The sequence below is a fragment of the Astyanax mexicanus genome, chromosome 5, assembly GCF_023375975.1.
Source record: "Astyanax mexicanus isolate ESR-SI-001 chromosome 5, AstMex3_surface, whole genome shotgun sequence".
NCBI classification, from domain to species: Eukaryota; Metazoa; Chordata; class Actinopteri; order Characiformes; family Acestrorhamphidae; genus Astyanax; species Astyanax mexicanus.
Window position 1 is genome coordinate 2,014,517 of NC_064412.1, and position 15,484 is coordinate 2,030,000.

The window sequence follows — 15,484 nt, forward strand, 5'->3', positions numbered from 1 at the left end:
GCGCTTACAAGCCAAACAGCACAGCTACAAACAGAGCAGCAATGGAACTATTTTAACTGGCGGAGTTTTTATAACCAAACAGATCCTATTTTCTCCTCCTCTTTAACTCATTTTTAAAATCTTTCAATAAACAGTGATAATGGAACCGTGGTATAATCACACTAATACACTCAAGGTTCTTGCTATAATGTGTAATATTAGCACTTATTATTGGCAATATTACATGTTATAGCTCAAACTTATGTGTATTATTGCTTAATTATAAGGCAATTAATAAAGTTATAAACAGAAATGTTAATTATGACTGATGGAAAAGACAAATTAAGATAAGCATCTAGTGAAATCTGAGGTTTAACATTATAAACGTTGCTGTTTATGTGTTGTAACTGCTTAATAATGGTTTATAACCATTAATTATTAACCATTAAAAACTCCTTTATGAATTATTTGTAAATCCTTTACAAAAGATCTTTATTTTCTTACACATTCTGTAATGACATACTTAAGCAAATCATTAATATATATATATCAGATATATTCAGAACACTTCTGAAGGTGCGTTCACAAAAATAATATGGTCTTTATAGCAAATATATACATATATTACATTATTAAATTATTTAATACATATTCAATGTAGTAATATAAAGAACTTGAGTAAATAGTAAATAAATAAATAAATACATAAATAATCTTACATATTTACAGCAAAATACAATATGTGCATTTATATGTTGTGATGTGCAGCGGTGTGTTTTATTAGTGTACGGGCTGAAGTTTTTGTTGGAAAAGTGACACTATTGAACCCAGAATACCAAACTGTACTCATACTGTAATCAAAATACTCAATACCATACTACTGTATACCCTCACCAAATCATTATAATCCAATATACAAAACATAGTGATAAAAATAAATTAAAAATAATCACACATAGTGTTACAATAAATAAAAATAAGCAGCTCTGGAAAAAAATGAGAGAGCACTCAAAAATGATGAGTTTCTCTGATTTTACCAAAATGAAAACCTCTGGAATATAATCAAGAGGAAGATGGATGATCACAAACCATCAAACCACCAAACTGAACTGCTTGAATTTTTACACCAGGAGTAAAGCAGCATAAAGTTATCCAAAAGCAGTGTGTAAGACTGGTGGAGGAGAACATGATGCCAAGATGCATGAAATTAAAAACTGTGATTAAAAACCAGGGTTATTCCACCAAATATTGATTATTTCTGAACTCTTAAAACTTTATGAATATGAACTTGTTTTCTTTGCATTATTTGAGGTCTGAAAGCTCTGCATCTTTTTTTTATTTCAGTCATTTCTCATTTTCTGTAAATAAATGCTCTAAATGACTCTAATATGTTTATTTGTAATTTGGGAGAAATGTTGTCTGTAGTTTATAGAATAAAACAACAATGTTCATTTTACTCAAACATAAACCTATAAATGGTAAAATCAGAGAAACTGAAAAAGAAACTTAATTGGTCTCTTAAGTTTTTTTCCAGAGCTGTATATTGTCTCTGCAGTAATTGGTTGACATAATATCCATACCTCTTCCAAAACAGCCATAAACAATTTTAGTTTATTTTAGTTAACATTATATTTATACTTTTGTTTTTGGTTTTTTTTTTTACTTTTTTTTTATTCCCTTTTCCATTATTTGACTTTTGTTGTTTTGAGTTATTGATTGCATATGCTTTACTGTTTTATGTTCAGTTACAATTGTATTTAAAATATTCTTAACAAAAACAAAAAATGCTGGCATTTATGTATTACAGTGAATATAGCTTAAAATATATAATCAACTTCATGCAAAAACTTCTCTCCGAAACTAAAATATTTATTATGTAATTTCTTTTATTTTAATTTGCAGTAACCTCTTATTTATCAAAGTCATATTTGCAGTTTTTGAAACAAAAAAAACTGCCCCTGATAGATAAAATAACCTTTCTGACATCCTATAGGCAGATACAGAGCCAGCGGGAAGGTGGAGATCTTTTCTTCATTAGTCATGGGTGTAAACCAATAAACCAATCAGAGTGTCTCTTGCTCATCATTCTCTTTGAGAGTAGATCAGGTGAGCTCTGACTTTGGTGGATTGCTATTTTAATGGTGCAGCTACCTGGATGTGTCCAACAAATGCTTCTCAGCAGAGGAAACTGAGCTGCACTGTTAAGATATGAACGTGCCAAAGTCAGAGCTCACCTGGTTCTTAAAGGGAACGACAACTGGCACACTGATTGGTTTATTTTAGGTTACGCCCAAAATTAACCACACCCATGATTAATTAAGAGATTTAGTTCCTGACTTTGCATTGTATTTTGAGCTGCAAATGGTGTCTTTTTTGTGCCCTCATGATATCAAACACACACCGACAGACCCTAAATCCAGCTGCATGATCCACAATTGGTTAAAATAGGACCCTTACAATGTTACATTTAAAATGTAACATTGGGATATTTGCTTTGTTCTGTAAATCCGATCACCTAACTTTACATCTTCCTTCCTGTGTAACACTAGCCTATGCCACGACATCATACACTGTAAATGCTGCAAATGTAAATGGTAATAGTTAGTGAACTGTGACAGTTCAAAGTCTTTCAATCACCCAATCAGATCACACAGTACGGTTCCATTGGCGTCTGTGAAGTGATGCAGCATGGGAAGCATGCCCGCAACCGAACCCGCAGCTCCTTGTTAAAAGCAAAGCAGATGACAGGGTTGGCAGCAGTCTGGGCGAACGTGAGCCACACAGCGACGGTGAGGTAGACGTGCGGTATGTCGCCGAAGACACGGGCGTAACACGCGACTACGTAGGGCGCCCAGAGCAGCAGGAAGGTGAGCGTGAGCATGTAGAACATCTTTCCAATGCGCTTTTCCATCTTAAACTCGTCAAGGACCAACAACCTGCGTCCAGCGTCTCGCGGCGCCTGCCTCACGCCCACCAGCGCGGGCGGCGTGGGGCCGCGTCCGAATCCCGCAATCCAGTTGGCGGCAGCTTGACCCGTGGCGCCGGGTCCGTGGAATGTCCAGTTGTGGCTGACGGCAGGAACCGGCTGTGCCGGCTTCATCTTCCGGTGTCCGTAGACGAAGCACAGGGTCTTGGCGTAGACGGCGTGGGTGGTGACCACCACGGCCGCGAGGGTAAGCACCAGGCCCAGTGCGTCACCGGGCCGTGCAGGGGTGTGGCCTAAAGCGCAGTGTTCAGGATCACTTGGGAACACCCCTGAACCCGCTTCCAAAGCTGGTGGCAGGGCGGCTGCAGCAGAGAGCGCCCACGCCGCCGCCACAAGCATGGCACACGCACACGGTGTCACACGCTTGGCGTAGAAGCGATGGTGCGCAATAGCCAGGTAGCGCGTGAGGCTGGCGCCCAAAAGCACGAAGGCCACATGAAAGCAAAAGAGTGCAGCGAGCGCGGCGGCCGCACAGCACCATGCATGCGCCCAAGGCCAAACCCACGGACGCATTCTCGCACCGTGTGCGACCGTAGATGTCGCCGTCACCGTTGCAGCCACTGGAAAACCAAGAGCAGCACGTGCCGCGTCCGCCGCGCACAGGTCCAGTAGCAGGTAGTATGGTGCACGATGTAGTGAGCCGTCCTTTAGTACGAGTGCGCACAAGAGGGCGTTACCAGCCACGCTGGCGCACAACATCGCCCCCAGCGCCGCCAGCTGCACCGAGTCCTGAGGTCCACCGGGGTCGCTCGCGTTCGCCATCCAGGTGCTATGAGGCTCAACATGAACGTGGTCACGTGCCTCAAGGGTGCGGTCGCAAAAATGCACGTGCTGAGTTCATAATTCTAGCTGAATGCAAGATCAGGGCTCCTTCTGATTGGTCAACATCATCAGATCAGGTTCTCCTCAGACTGGTCCACAGGAACGTTCACAGGAACGAAGGAGTTCTGTGGTGCGGTGGTTGAGGGGGTGTTGATTAATCCATCATTCTGGAAGGTAAAGCAGAAAAGAAGGTATAGAGAAGGTGTATAAAAGGTATATAAGGGTTAAGAAAGTACAGAAGGAATAGAAAAGATCTACAGAATGTAGAGAAGGCAAAGTGAAGGGATAGAGAAAGGATAGAGATGATAAGGTGAAAATAAAGAAGGCATAAAAAAGCTAAAGCAGATTTAGAGAAGGAATAGACAAGAAATACATAAGGTAAAGCAGGTATAGAGATGGTAAAAAAAGATAAAGCGCTTAGCTGGATAGTCCTTATATCCTTACCAGACCATTAATAAAGGTTTGAGATAAAGCTATATAAGATATATAATGAATGTATAGAGAAGGTGGAGAGGGTATGGAGTAAGTAGAGAAAGTACAGAGATGGTATAGAGTAAGTGGAGAGGTATAGCGATGGTATAGAGTATAGGTATTCGATAGAGGATGTAGAGAAGGTAGAGAAAGTAGAGATAGAATAAAGATATAGAGTTGGTAAAGTCAAGTCAAGTAATTATATATAAATTATATATAAAAAGTAGAAATGTTAAAGATGGTATAGTGTTGGTACAGAAAACGTAGAGCAGGTATAGAGAAGGTATAAAGAAGGTAGGGATGGTACAGAAGATATAGAGAAGGTGCATAAATAGAGAAGACATCAAGAAGGTAGAGATGGTATAGGAAAGGTATTAATGGTATAGTGAAGGTAAAAATAATATAGAGAAGACAGAGATGGTATAGACAAGGTAAAGATGGTGTAGAGATGTATAGAGAAGTTAGTGAAAGTAGAGATGGAATAGTGAAGGTATAGAGAAGGTAGAGATGTATAGTGAAGATATAGAGTTGGTATAGAAAAGGTAGAGATGGTATAGTGACGGTATAGAGAAAGTAGAGATGTATAGAGAAGGTATAAAGATGGTAATGAGATAAAATCGAGAAGATAGAGATGGTTTAATGAAGGTAGAGAAGATAGAGATGGTATGGAGAAGGTATAAAGAAAGTAAAGATGGTATATTGATGGTATAGTAATGATATAGTGAAGGTAGAGATGTATAAAGAAGGTAGAGGTGGTGTAGAGATGGTTTAGTGATGGTATAGAGATGTATAGAGAAGGTAAAGAAGGTAAAAATCTCAGCTGGACGATCTTCATATCATGACCAGACCCATAACAAACACGCACCTTCTCCATAGGGCCTCGTTCAGCTCCACATCTTCAGCATCCTCCTCCTCTTCACTGAGAAGCTCCTGAATAAAACCCCCACAGCTGCGTCTCGCTGCTAAACAAAGCAGGACAGCGTTGGGTTCTCCACCGCCAGACAGATCCTCCACGCTCTGCTCTTCACCCCCTCAGCCCTAAGCAGAAATGCAGAAGTGTTCAGACGGGGGGTGATGGAGGGGCTGGTCTGGGTTTCCCTGTGTGACGAGCTCCGGCTGAAACGCTCTGATTCTGCTCCAGAGAGAACAGAGCAGCGCGGCGGGGACGATCCACCGACTGCTTAAAGAGACAGGATCCATTTTCAGCCCAGCTCTGAATACAGATACTCTGATACTCTGGTTTCTTCTGTTTTACAGATTGTACAAGTAAAAAAGTGGAGGTTAATATATTTATTTAAATCTAGTTTGACCTATCTATCTTACACCCTGCACAAGGCAGGCACACCTTCTTTGCTTTTTTAGTTGTTTTAGTCTGCAAAAGAAAACCTGGGCTAAAATCTTGTATTTTGAACCTGGCATTAGTTTCAGATTGAGTTCTTGTGTGTGAAAACAAACCAGCAAGAACAAGCTCCTCCCACAAATGAGTCTAGAATCAGCCATAGGAGAGAAGGAGAAGGAACTCTAAGAGTTTCAGAACTGACAGTCCATTACCAGTACCTGACAACGTTATTGCTTGACACACACTTAAAAACTTTAGTTACACACTGTTACGACCCGGTCTAGGGTCAGGCCATAACAGAAAATGAGAGGGGGCTCTCTCCCCAGACCCTCTGCCAGACCAAAACAGGATGAATTTATTGATAAAAATAAGGGAATGTGACTTCAGGAGTAAACATAGGCCAAAATAACAAATAAAACCAACTAACAAACAAAGAAAACTAACTGAACCTGCAAAATAAAGAAAACAAAATACATAAACTACCCTGACTCCCTGTCACCAAAACAGGAGAAAAAGGTAGCAAAACAAAAAGGCACTCCCCCCCTTACTTTACCCAAAGACTAATGTATATTGAAGCAAAAACTAAAGCAACACACAGAATGCAAAATGGCGGTGCCAGGTTGGTCTGAGCAGGAAGTTGTTCCAGGTCAGGAAAGGGGAGGAGCCCTGAACGTCTCTCCCAGGTCAGGTTTCCTCTTGCCCTTTTATAGAGTGCGCTCCTGGTGGCCAATCATGGTCCTGCAACTAAAAACTAAACACAAACAGCACAGAGGACATACAAAGAAAAACCAATACGACCAGGGGTCGTAACACACACACTTATAAATGCTAGAATAGGTTGTTTCACTAATACTATAGACTGAAATTGAAAATAAAATTCACATATTCATTTAGAAACCATGGTGTTGATTAAACACTGGCATTGTTGCTGTTTAAAATATACATAATCAACTTTTTGTGTGTGTTTAGAACATTTAAAATTTTCTGTAACTCTGTAAAATACATTATTCTATTATTTTTGTTAATTAAAGAAATACCAAGAAGAGTATACAAGTTGTGCATTATTATTTTTAATGTAAAGTTTTTAGCTTTTAGCTCAATTTACCCCATTTATAGAGGACACACTCTATAAATCCCTCTATAGTTTAACAGTGATTTACTGATATAACAGGGGAACAGAAAGTGATCAGACTCTATATAAACGGCTCTGATGTGTTTGAGACGCATGATTCTCTCTCTCTTTTGCTGTCATTCCATTGGCTGCATGTAGTCACTATATCTGACTCCCAGTCGCCGACTTGGTCAGATATCTAGCATGCCAAATATTTACCTGAAAAACTCTCGATTTGTGACTGAAAAACTGGGCTAAAATCGTGTAGTGTGAACCTGGCATTAGGTTCAGATTGAGTTCTTGTGTGTGAAAACAAACCAGCAATAATGAGCTCCTCCCATAAATGATGCTTCTGAACTTATTTAGGTCATGTTAAAAAGATATTGGCCCAATCCCATTTCATCACTTAACTTAGACCTACCCCTCGGTTTTATGCATTCGTCTTTAAAGTATCCCGATTGTATTATTTGTATGTTTTAAAGAGTGTGTATAGTACTTTTTTAATCAAAAGTGAGTTTATTCTGTTCTGCTCTAAGGTTGTAAATAGGAGTTTGTGTGGTTAAGAGTGTTTTGAGGTTTAAGTTTGGGAAAATATTGGTATAAATTTCTGAGAAATGCTTTTAAGCAATTCTGTTCACTTTCTTATTGTTTCATCTTTATTTTCATCCAAAGTCAAAGTCTGTGTTTTTGTTAAATATATTTCATTGTACAGTAATCAAAATATTCTGATATTGAACTCTTATTACAGTGAAAACATATACAGAAACATGAAAGGGATTTTTGATCAAGTGTGCACTCTAGTGTTCACAATAGGAAGTACAATTGAAAAAAATCCACTGGATAAAATAGGATATGCGCAGTGCATACTCTTAAAATGTGAAATACCAAATGCAAAGCATCATAAAACCTCTGTTTCTCAATGCTTCAGTGTTTTTCTCCAATAAAAATAATTAAAAAAACAGCAAAATTGATGAAGCTTTAGCAATCCTGCACACAGAAAATTGTGACAATATCGGCTATGGTTCAAACTACTCGACTTATTGAGTCATCAGTCGTTGTCAACCGAAGAAAAACACCAGAACTAGCAATTCCAGGCCAGAGAATCTCTATAGAGGAGAATACGCACTTAAAGTGAGTCCAACAAGAACAGTTTCATATAAAGCAACTGAGTAAAATCAGAGTTTATATCAGAGTTTTTATGTGTAATCAGTTTTATACTGAAAATGTCCTCAAAACAGATCTATATCAAATGTTTCAGCACTGCAGACATCATTTTTTTATCATTTTGAGCATTTAAACATACTTTACCTGCATCTCCAGGATCAGATCTCTAACCAATTAGCTCACAGTAGCAGTAATGCTAGTGCTTCACAGTGTAAAACCTGTTTTCTGTAGATTAACTGAATTATACAGTCTCTCAATTATACACTTTCTTTGCTTCTTTTAGTAAAATGCATTATTCTACTTTTTTACTAAAATGAAAGAAATACCCAGAACAAGTTGTTCATTAATGTTTTTAATTTAAAGTTTCCATTCCATTCACCCCATTTATAAAGGACTTACTTTTACCTTTGCTTCTTACCAAGCAAAAGTTTGGACACACCGTCTCATTCAATGTTTAGTGTTTTTTCCTCCAAAGTAAATCCAGGAAGTGATCCAGGTTATGGAGGAACACATATGGAATCATGTAGTAACTTAAAAACAGTGTTAAACAAACCTAAATACTCTGTGAAGTATTTAGATGCTCTTGTCTGGAGAGCTGTTAACTTAAACCTCTTCACTACTTTACAACTGATGCTCTCAAACACATTAAGAGACACAAAATTCAAGTAATTATCTCTTGATGAGTTCAGCACAGCTGTTAACTGAAAGCCTGAATTCCAGGTGACTCTACCTCATAAAACTGATTGAAAAATGAAAAATATACAACATATTCTTTTAAATACAGGGGATTGTACAATGAAACTGAAACACCTGTCATCATTTTAGTTTTAGGTTGCATGGCTAAATTGGAGCAGCCTGGTGTTCAGTCTTCATTAACTGCACATTGCACCAGTAAGAGCAGAGTGTGAAGGTTCAATTAGCAGGGTAAGAGCACAGTTCTGCTCTAAATATTGCAATGCACACTATAACATTATGGGAGACATACCAGAGTTCAAAAGAGGACAAATTGTTGGTGCACGTCTTGCTGGAGCATCTGTGACCAAGACAGCAAGTCTTTGTGATGCATCAAGAGCCACGGTATCCAGGGTAATGTCAGCATACCACCAAGAAGAACCAACCACATCCAACAGGATTAACTGTGGACGCTGTAAGAGGAAGCTGTCTGAAAGGGATGTTCGGGTGCTAACCCGGATTGTATCCAAAAAACATAAAACCACGGCTGATCAAATCACGCAGAATTCAATGTGCACCTCAACTCTCCTGTTTCCACCAGAACTGTCCGTCACCACAATCAATTATTGTGCTCTAAAACCAGGTGTTTCAGTTTCATTCTCCAACCCCTGTATTTCATCGTTTGGATGATCAGACTGCATGTGTTATTCAGTGGGTTACCGAAACTTGTCTGACCAACGGATAAATTGTTGTTGGACATTTGTAGAACCTCATTGGTTATCAGTCTGTATCCAGTGTTTAAGTGCAGCTCTCCTCTTGTAAAGGGCAGCACTTCACACCAGATCCCATTCACACAAGTGAAGAGGACACTCCAGAGACAACATTTCACAGACAAAATACATGTTTACACAATGAGGAGAGCTGTTGATAATCATTACTTGTTATCAGCAGCACTCTGGACTGGATAAGAGCGGAGAACATGGAGAATATGAGATTTTACTGCACTAAAATCAAACAAAACGTACAACAAAATATCAAAAACTTACATTAAAATGATTTTATTAAGCAAAACAATGTGAATGAAAGAATGCATAAATGATGATACACATATAGCATTTTTATAGACACCCAAGGATACATCATAATATAGTTATAATCACACAGTGTTAAATACAACCATTCCTGGAACACAGTCAAATTTGTATGTTTTCATATTTTTACACTTAAATAAAAGTGCTTATTGTTCATGTTTTTCCATATATTACATTTTTGTCTCCATCTAGTGGTTAGAATGGAGTCAGGGCAGGGATTTACTGCCTCAGTGTGTTGTGCTCTCACTGCTGTATAAAAGTACATTTTGTTTGTTAAAGCAATGATAAACCAAAGCCCAGCATTTTAGTATTTCCACTTATTATTAATTAATTAGTTTGTCTATTCATTTTTTAATTAAGTAAATTAATATATGTGATTACATATAACCTATATGTTACAGTATGTCACATATCTCTGTATCTTATCTTTACCAGGCACATTTCATTGGTACCATATGGATACTGCACTGTTCTGACTGTTGTATTTATTGTATTATTTTGTTTTAGTTTTATGTTGCATTTTATGTTGTCTATTGTTTGTTGTTCTATGTTGCACCATGGTTCCAAAGGAACGAAATTACCTTACACTGTGTACCTGTACTCAATAATGACAATAAAAGCCTCTTGACTTCACAGGTGAGATGGAGGTGGTGGACCTGAATTAAACTGCCCACAGGACGTTTCCCACAGGATGTTTCCTGCAGGATACTGCCCACGGGAAGCTTCCTAAAGAACATTGCCAGTAGGATACTATCCACAGGACACTGCCCACACGATGCTGCTTACAGGACAATGCCCACAGGATACTGCCTAGAGGACACTGCCCACAGGACACTGCCTACAGGATGCTTCCCACAGGACACTTCCAAAAGGACACTGCCCACAGGACAATGCCCAGAGAAAGCTGCCCACAGGACAATGCCTACTGGATGCTGCCCACAGGAAGCTTCCCACAGGATGTTTCCTGCCGGATACTGCCCACAGGAAGCTTCATAAAGAACATTGCCAGTAGGATACTATCCACAGGACACTGCCCACAAGACGCTGCTCTCAGGACAATGCCCACAAGATACTGCCTAGAGGACACTGCCCACAGGACAGTGCCCAGATAAAGCTTCCTAAGGGACACTGCCTACAGGACACTGCCTACAGGATGCTTCCCACAGGACTCTTCCTAAAGGACACTGCCCACAGGACAATGCCCAGAGAAAGCTGCCCACAGCACAATGCCTACTGGATGCTGCCCACAGGAAGCTTCCCACAGGACACTTCCTACAGGACAATGCCTACATGATGCTTCACACAGGACACTTCCTAAAGGACTATCCACATGATGTTTTCTACAGGACACTGCCCTCAGTACACTGCCCACAGGATGATACTCACAGGACAAAGCCCACAGAAAGCTGCCCACATGATACTGCCCATAGGTTGTTCCACAGGATGCTTGCTGCAGGACAATGCCCACAGGACTCTGCCCACAGAATGCTACCTACAATAAGTGCTCACAGGATGCTACTCACAGCACACTTCCTAAAGGACACTGCCAATAATATGCTATCCACAGGATGCTTCCTACAGGACACCCCATGTGTTAGTCTTCACCCTCCTGGTGTTTTACTATTGATGGGGAAGTCCTGATGAGTGGATTAGGTAATTGGCCGTGTAAATTGGGGAGAAAATGAGAAAAATTTGAAATAAAATAAAAAATGCTAAAAAGGATGCTATTCACAAGATGCTTCCTATAGGACACTGGCCACAGGACACTTCCTAAAGGACGATCCAGATAGGATGTTATCCACAGGACGCTGCCTACATGATGCTTCTTAAAGGACTCTGCTCACAAGACTCAGCAGTGACACTGCTGCACTGCTGTATCTGATCCACTCACTGTACCACCAGCTCAACACTCACTAACACCTCATACACCACCACCCTGCTAATCACTGCTGTATCTGATCCACTCACTGTACCAGCTCAACCACACACTAACACCTCATATACCACCACCATGCAAATCACTGCTGTATCTGATCCACTCACTGTACCAGCTCAACACTCACTAACACCTCATACACCACCACCATGCTAATCACTGCTAATCACTGCTGTATCTGATCCACTCACTGTACCACCAGCTCAACACTCACTAACACCTCATACACCACCACCATGCTAATCACTGCTGTATCTGATCCACTCACTGTACCAGCTCAACACACACTAACACCTCATACACCACCACCATGCTAATCACTGCTAATCACTGCTGTATCTGATCCACTCACTGTACCACCAGCTCAACACTCACTAACACCTCATACACCACCACCATGCTAATCACTGCTAATCACTGCTGTATCTGATCCACTCACTGTACCAGCTCAACACTCACTAACACCTCATACACCACCACCATGCTAATCACTGCTAATCACTGCTGTATCTGATCCACTCACTGTACCACCAGCTCAACACTCACTAACACCTCATACACCACCACCATGCTAATCACTGCTGTATCTGATCCACTCACTGTACCAGCTCAACACACACTAACACCTCATACACCACCACCATGCTAATCACTGCTAATCACTGCTGTATCTGATCCACTCACTGTACCACCAGCTCAACACTCACTAACACCTCATACACCACCACCATGCTAATCACTGCTAATCACTGCTGTATCTGATCCACTCACTGTACCAGCTCAACACTCACTAACACCTCATACACCACTAGCATGCTAATCACTGCTGTATCTGATCCACTCACTGTACCACCAGCTCAACACTCACTAACACCTCATACACCACCACCATGCTAATCACTGCTAATCACTGCTGTATCTGATCCACTCACTGTACCACCAGCTCAACACTCACCAACACCTCATACACCACCACCATGCTAATCACTGCTGTATCTGATCCACTCACTGTACCAGCTCAACACTCACTAACACCTCATACACCACCACCATGCTAATCACTGCTGTATCTGATCCACTCACTGTACCACCAGCTGAACACTCACTAACACCTCATACACCACCACCATGCTAATCACTGCTAATCACTGCTGTATCTGATCCACTCACTGTACCACCAGCTCAACACACACTAACACCTCATACACCACCACCATGCTAATCACTGCTGTATCTGATCCACTCACTGTACCACCAGCTGAACACTCACTAACACCTCATACACCCCCACCATGCTAATCACTGCTAATCACTGCTGTATCTGATCCACTCACTGTACCACCAGCTCAACACTCACTAACACCTCATACACCCCCACCATGCTAATCACTGCTAATCACTGCTGTATCTGATCCACTCACTGTACCACCAGCTCAACACACACTAACACCTCATACACCACCACCATGCTAATCACTGCTAATCACTGCTGTATCTGATCCACTCACTGTACCACCAGCTCAACACTCACTAACACCTCATACACCACCACCATGCTAATCACTGCTGTATCTGATCCACTTACTGTACCAGCTCAACACACACCAACACCTCATACACCACCACCATGCTAATCACTGCTGTATCTGATCCACTCACTGTACCACCAGCTCAACACACAATAACACCTCATACACCACCACCATGCTAATCACTGCTGTATCTGATCCACTCACTGTACCAGCTCAACACTCACTAACACCTCATACACCACCACCATGCTAATCAGTGCTAATCACTGCTGTATCTGATCCACTCACTGTACCACCAGCTCAACACTCACCAACACCTCATACACCACCACCATGCTAATCACTGCTGTATCTGATCCACTCACTGTACCAGCTCAACACACACTAACACCTCATACACCACCACCATGCTAATCACTGCTAATCACTGCTGTATCTGATCCACTCACTGTACCACCAGCTCAACACTCACTAACACCTCATACACCACCAGCATGCTAATCACTGCTAATCACTGCTGTATCTGATCCACTCACTGTACCAGCTCAACACTCACTAACACCTCATACACCACCACCATGCTAATCACTGCTGTATCTGATCCACTCACTGTACCACCAGCTCAACACACACTAACACCTCATACACCACCACCATGCTAATCAGTGCTAATCACTGCTGTATCTGATCCACTCACTGTACCACCAGCTCAACACTCACCAACACCTCATACACCACCACCATGCTAATCACTGCTGTATCTGATCCACTCACTGTACCAGCTCAACACTCACTAACACCTCATACACCACCACCATGCTAATCACTGCTAATCACTGCTGTATCTGATCCACTCACTGTACCACCAGCTCAACACACACTAACACCTCATACACCACCACCATGCTAATCACTGCTAATCACTGCTAATCACTGCTGTATCTGATCCACTCACTGTACCACCAGCTCAACACACACTAACACCTCATACACCACCACCATGCTAATCACTGCTGTATCTGATCCACTCACTGTACCACCAGCTCAACACTCACTAACACCTCATACACCACCACCATGCTAATCACTGCTGTATCTGATCTACTCACTGTACCACCAGCTCAACACACACTAACACCTCATACACCACCATAATTTAAAATACATTCAGTTGAACGTTAGTTAAATGAGCATCTATGAGGTATTTATAATCTATGAGGACCATCCAAATAAATAGTAATATAATGTATAAAGAGATACTAAAGATTTAGATCCAGTGCATGCTCCCCCATCCTAACCAGACCTTCTCTATTAACACCATGATCTCATCTGATGCTCCTCAGAGCCGTATCCTCGGAGAGCATCGTCTCATCAGGCTGATTTTAATGTCCTTATTTCTGATTAGCTTTTGCTTAAATAGGCCGCGTGTTCTTCTGAGTGACGGCGGCTCAGACTCGTCTTATTTTCCGGAGGTTAGGAGTGAAATAAGGTGACGGATCTTCTCTCTTCTCTCTGCTTTTATTTCAGCTTTAATAAAGTGTAGGCAGATGCCTCCTATTGTTCCTTTTACGTCTCGCTGTGACTTTAGCAGCGGGGAGGCTATCGTTACGCGAGAAACCCCCCACCTCTTCCTTTGGAAATAGAGAGCTTTTCATTTGTCTAATTACCCAATTAACAGGATGCTAATTAGCCCGTCTCTGAGCGAGAGAGAGAGAGAGAGAGAGAGAGAGAGAGCGTGTATTGAGATCGGGTTACATAACCGATAGTAATCCTCAATTCGTTTGTTTTAACCCTACTATTATGTTTGGGGTCAATTTGACCCTATTCAAAGTTTAACGCTCTTAACCCTTGTGTGGTGTTCGGGTCTGTGGGACCCGTTTTCATTTTTCATCAAATGATACTAAAATTGGCATTGGCTCCTTTTTTGTGAAAAACATATATCAAAACACATTTTCGATAAACACCCCCCCCCCCCCCCCCACACACACACATTTATATTACATACAGTATGTTTGGCCAAGGGCTAATAAACATTACTTCATTTGTAAATTTGAAACTAAACAAATTTTCTACTCATATCTTGAGTTTAATTCATTTTCTTTTACATTTTATTAAAAAACTAATAAAAAAAGAGTAGCACTTTTTTGAAAGAAATGTAACATATGTAGCCAGGTGGTGAATTGAGAATACACCTTTAAAATGTGTGTCTGTAACTTTAAGAAACACAATCAGAAGTGTTGTCACCCTGAGAGAGGAAAGGGAGGAGCTAAGAGCATGGTAGAGAAGGAGGCTCAAGCTGCAGTGAATGGTGGTGCTCCATTTTAGGATTCCTCCAGAGCCATCCTAATGAAATAAGAGGTAAAAATCAGGAAATACTGAAC

General features: G+C 40.9%; 1 protein-coding gene and 1 long non-coding RNA gene across 22 annotated transcripts; both read right to left on the reverse strand.

Annotated features, from left to right (window-relative positions):
• Positions 1–2,177: 2,177 nt before the first annotated feature.
• gpr27 (G protein-coupled receptor 27) lies at positions 2,178–5,386 on the reverse strand. Its single transcript, XM_007234620.4, has 2 exons — positions 5,124–5,386; positions 2,178–3,954 (listed from the first exon to the last, which is right to left on the reverse strand). The coding sequence occupies exon 2, from the start codon at positions 3,725–3,727 to the stop codon at positions 2,621–2,623; it is 1,107 nt and encodes a 368-aa protein (XP_007234682.3). The 5' UTR covers positions 3,728–3,954; positions 5,124–5,386; the 3' UTR covers positions 2,178–2,620.
• A 6,271-nt stretch (positions 5,387–11,657) lies between these two features.
• Positions 11,658–14,062, reverse strand: LOC125802212 (uncharacterized). Of its 21 annotated transcripts, none has more exons than XR_007439227.1 (8): positions 13,830–13,984; positions 13,666–13,742; positions 13,495–13,581; positions 13,260–13,333; positions 13,022–13,108; positions 12,848–12,934; positions 12,446–12,770; positions 11,658–12,368 (listed from the first exon to the last, which is right to left on the reverse strand). It is a non-coding gene; the product is annotated as an uncharacterized LOC125802212 (long non-coding RNA). The 21 variants fall into 21 exon arrangements; XR_007439221.1 differs by having other exon boundaries at positions 12,446–12,532; positions 12,684–12,770; positions 12,848–13,108; XR_007439218.1 differs by having other exon boundaries at positions 12,446–12,606; positions 12,684–12,770; positions 12,848–13,108.
• Positions 14,063–15,484: the final 1,422 nt, after the last annotated feature.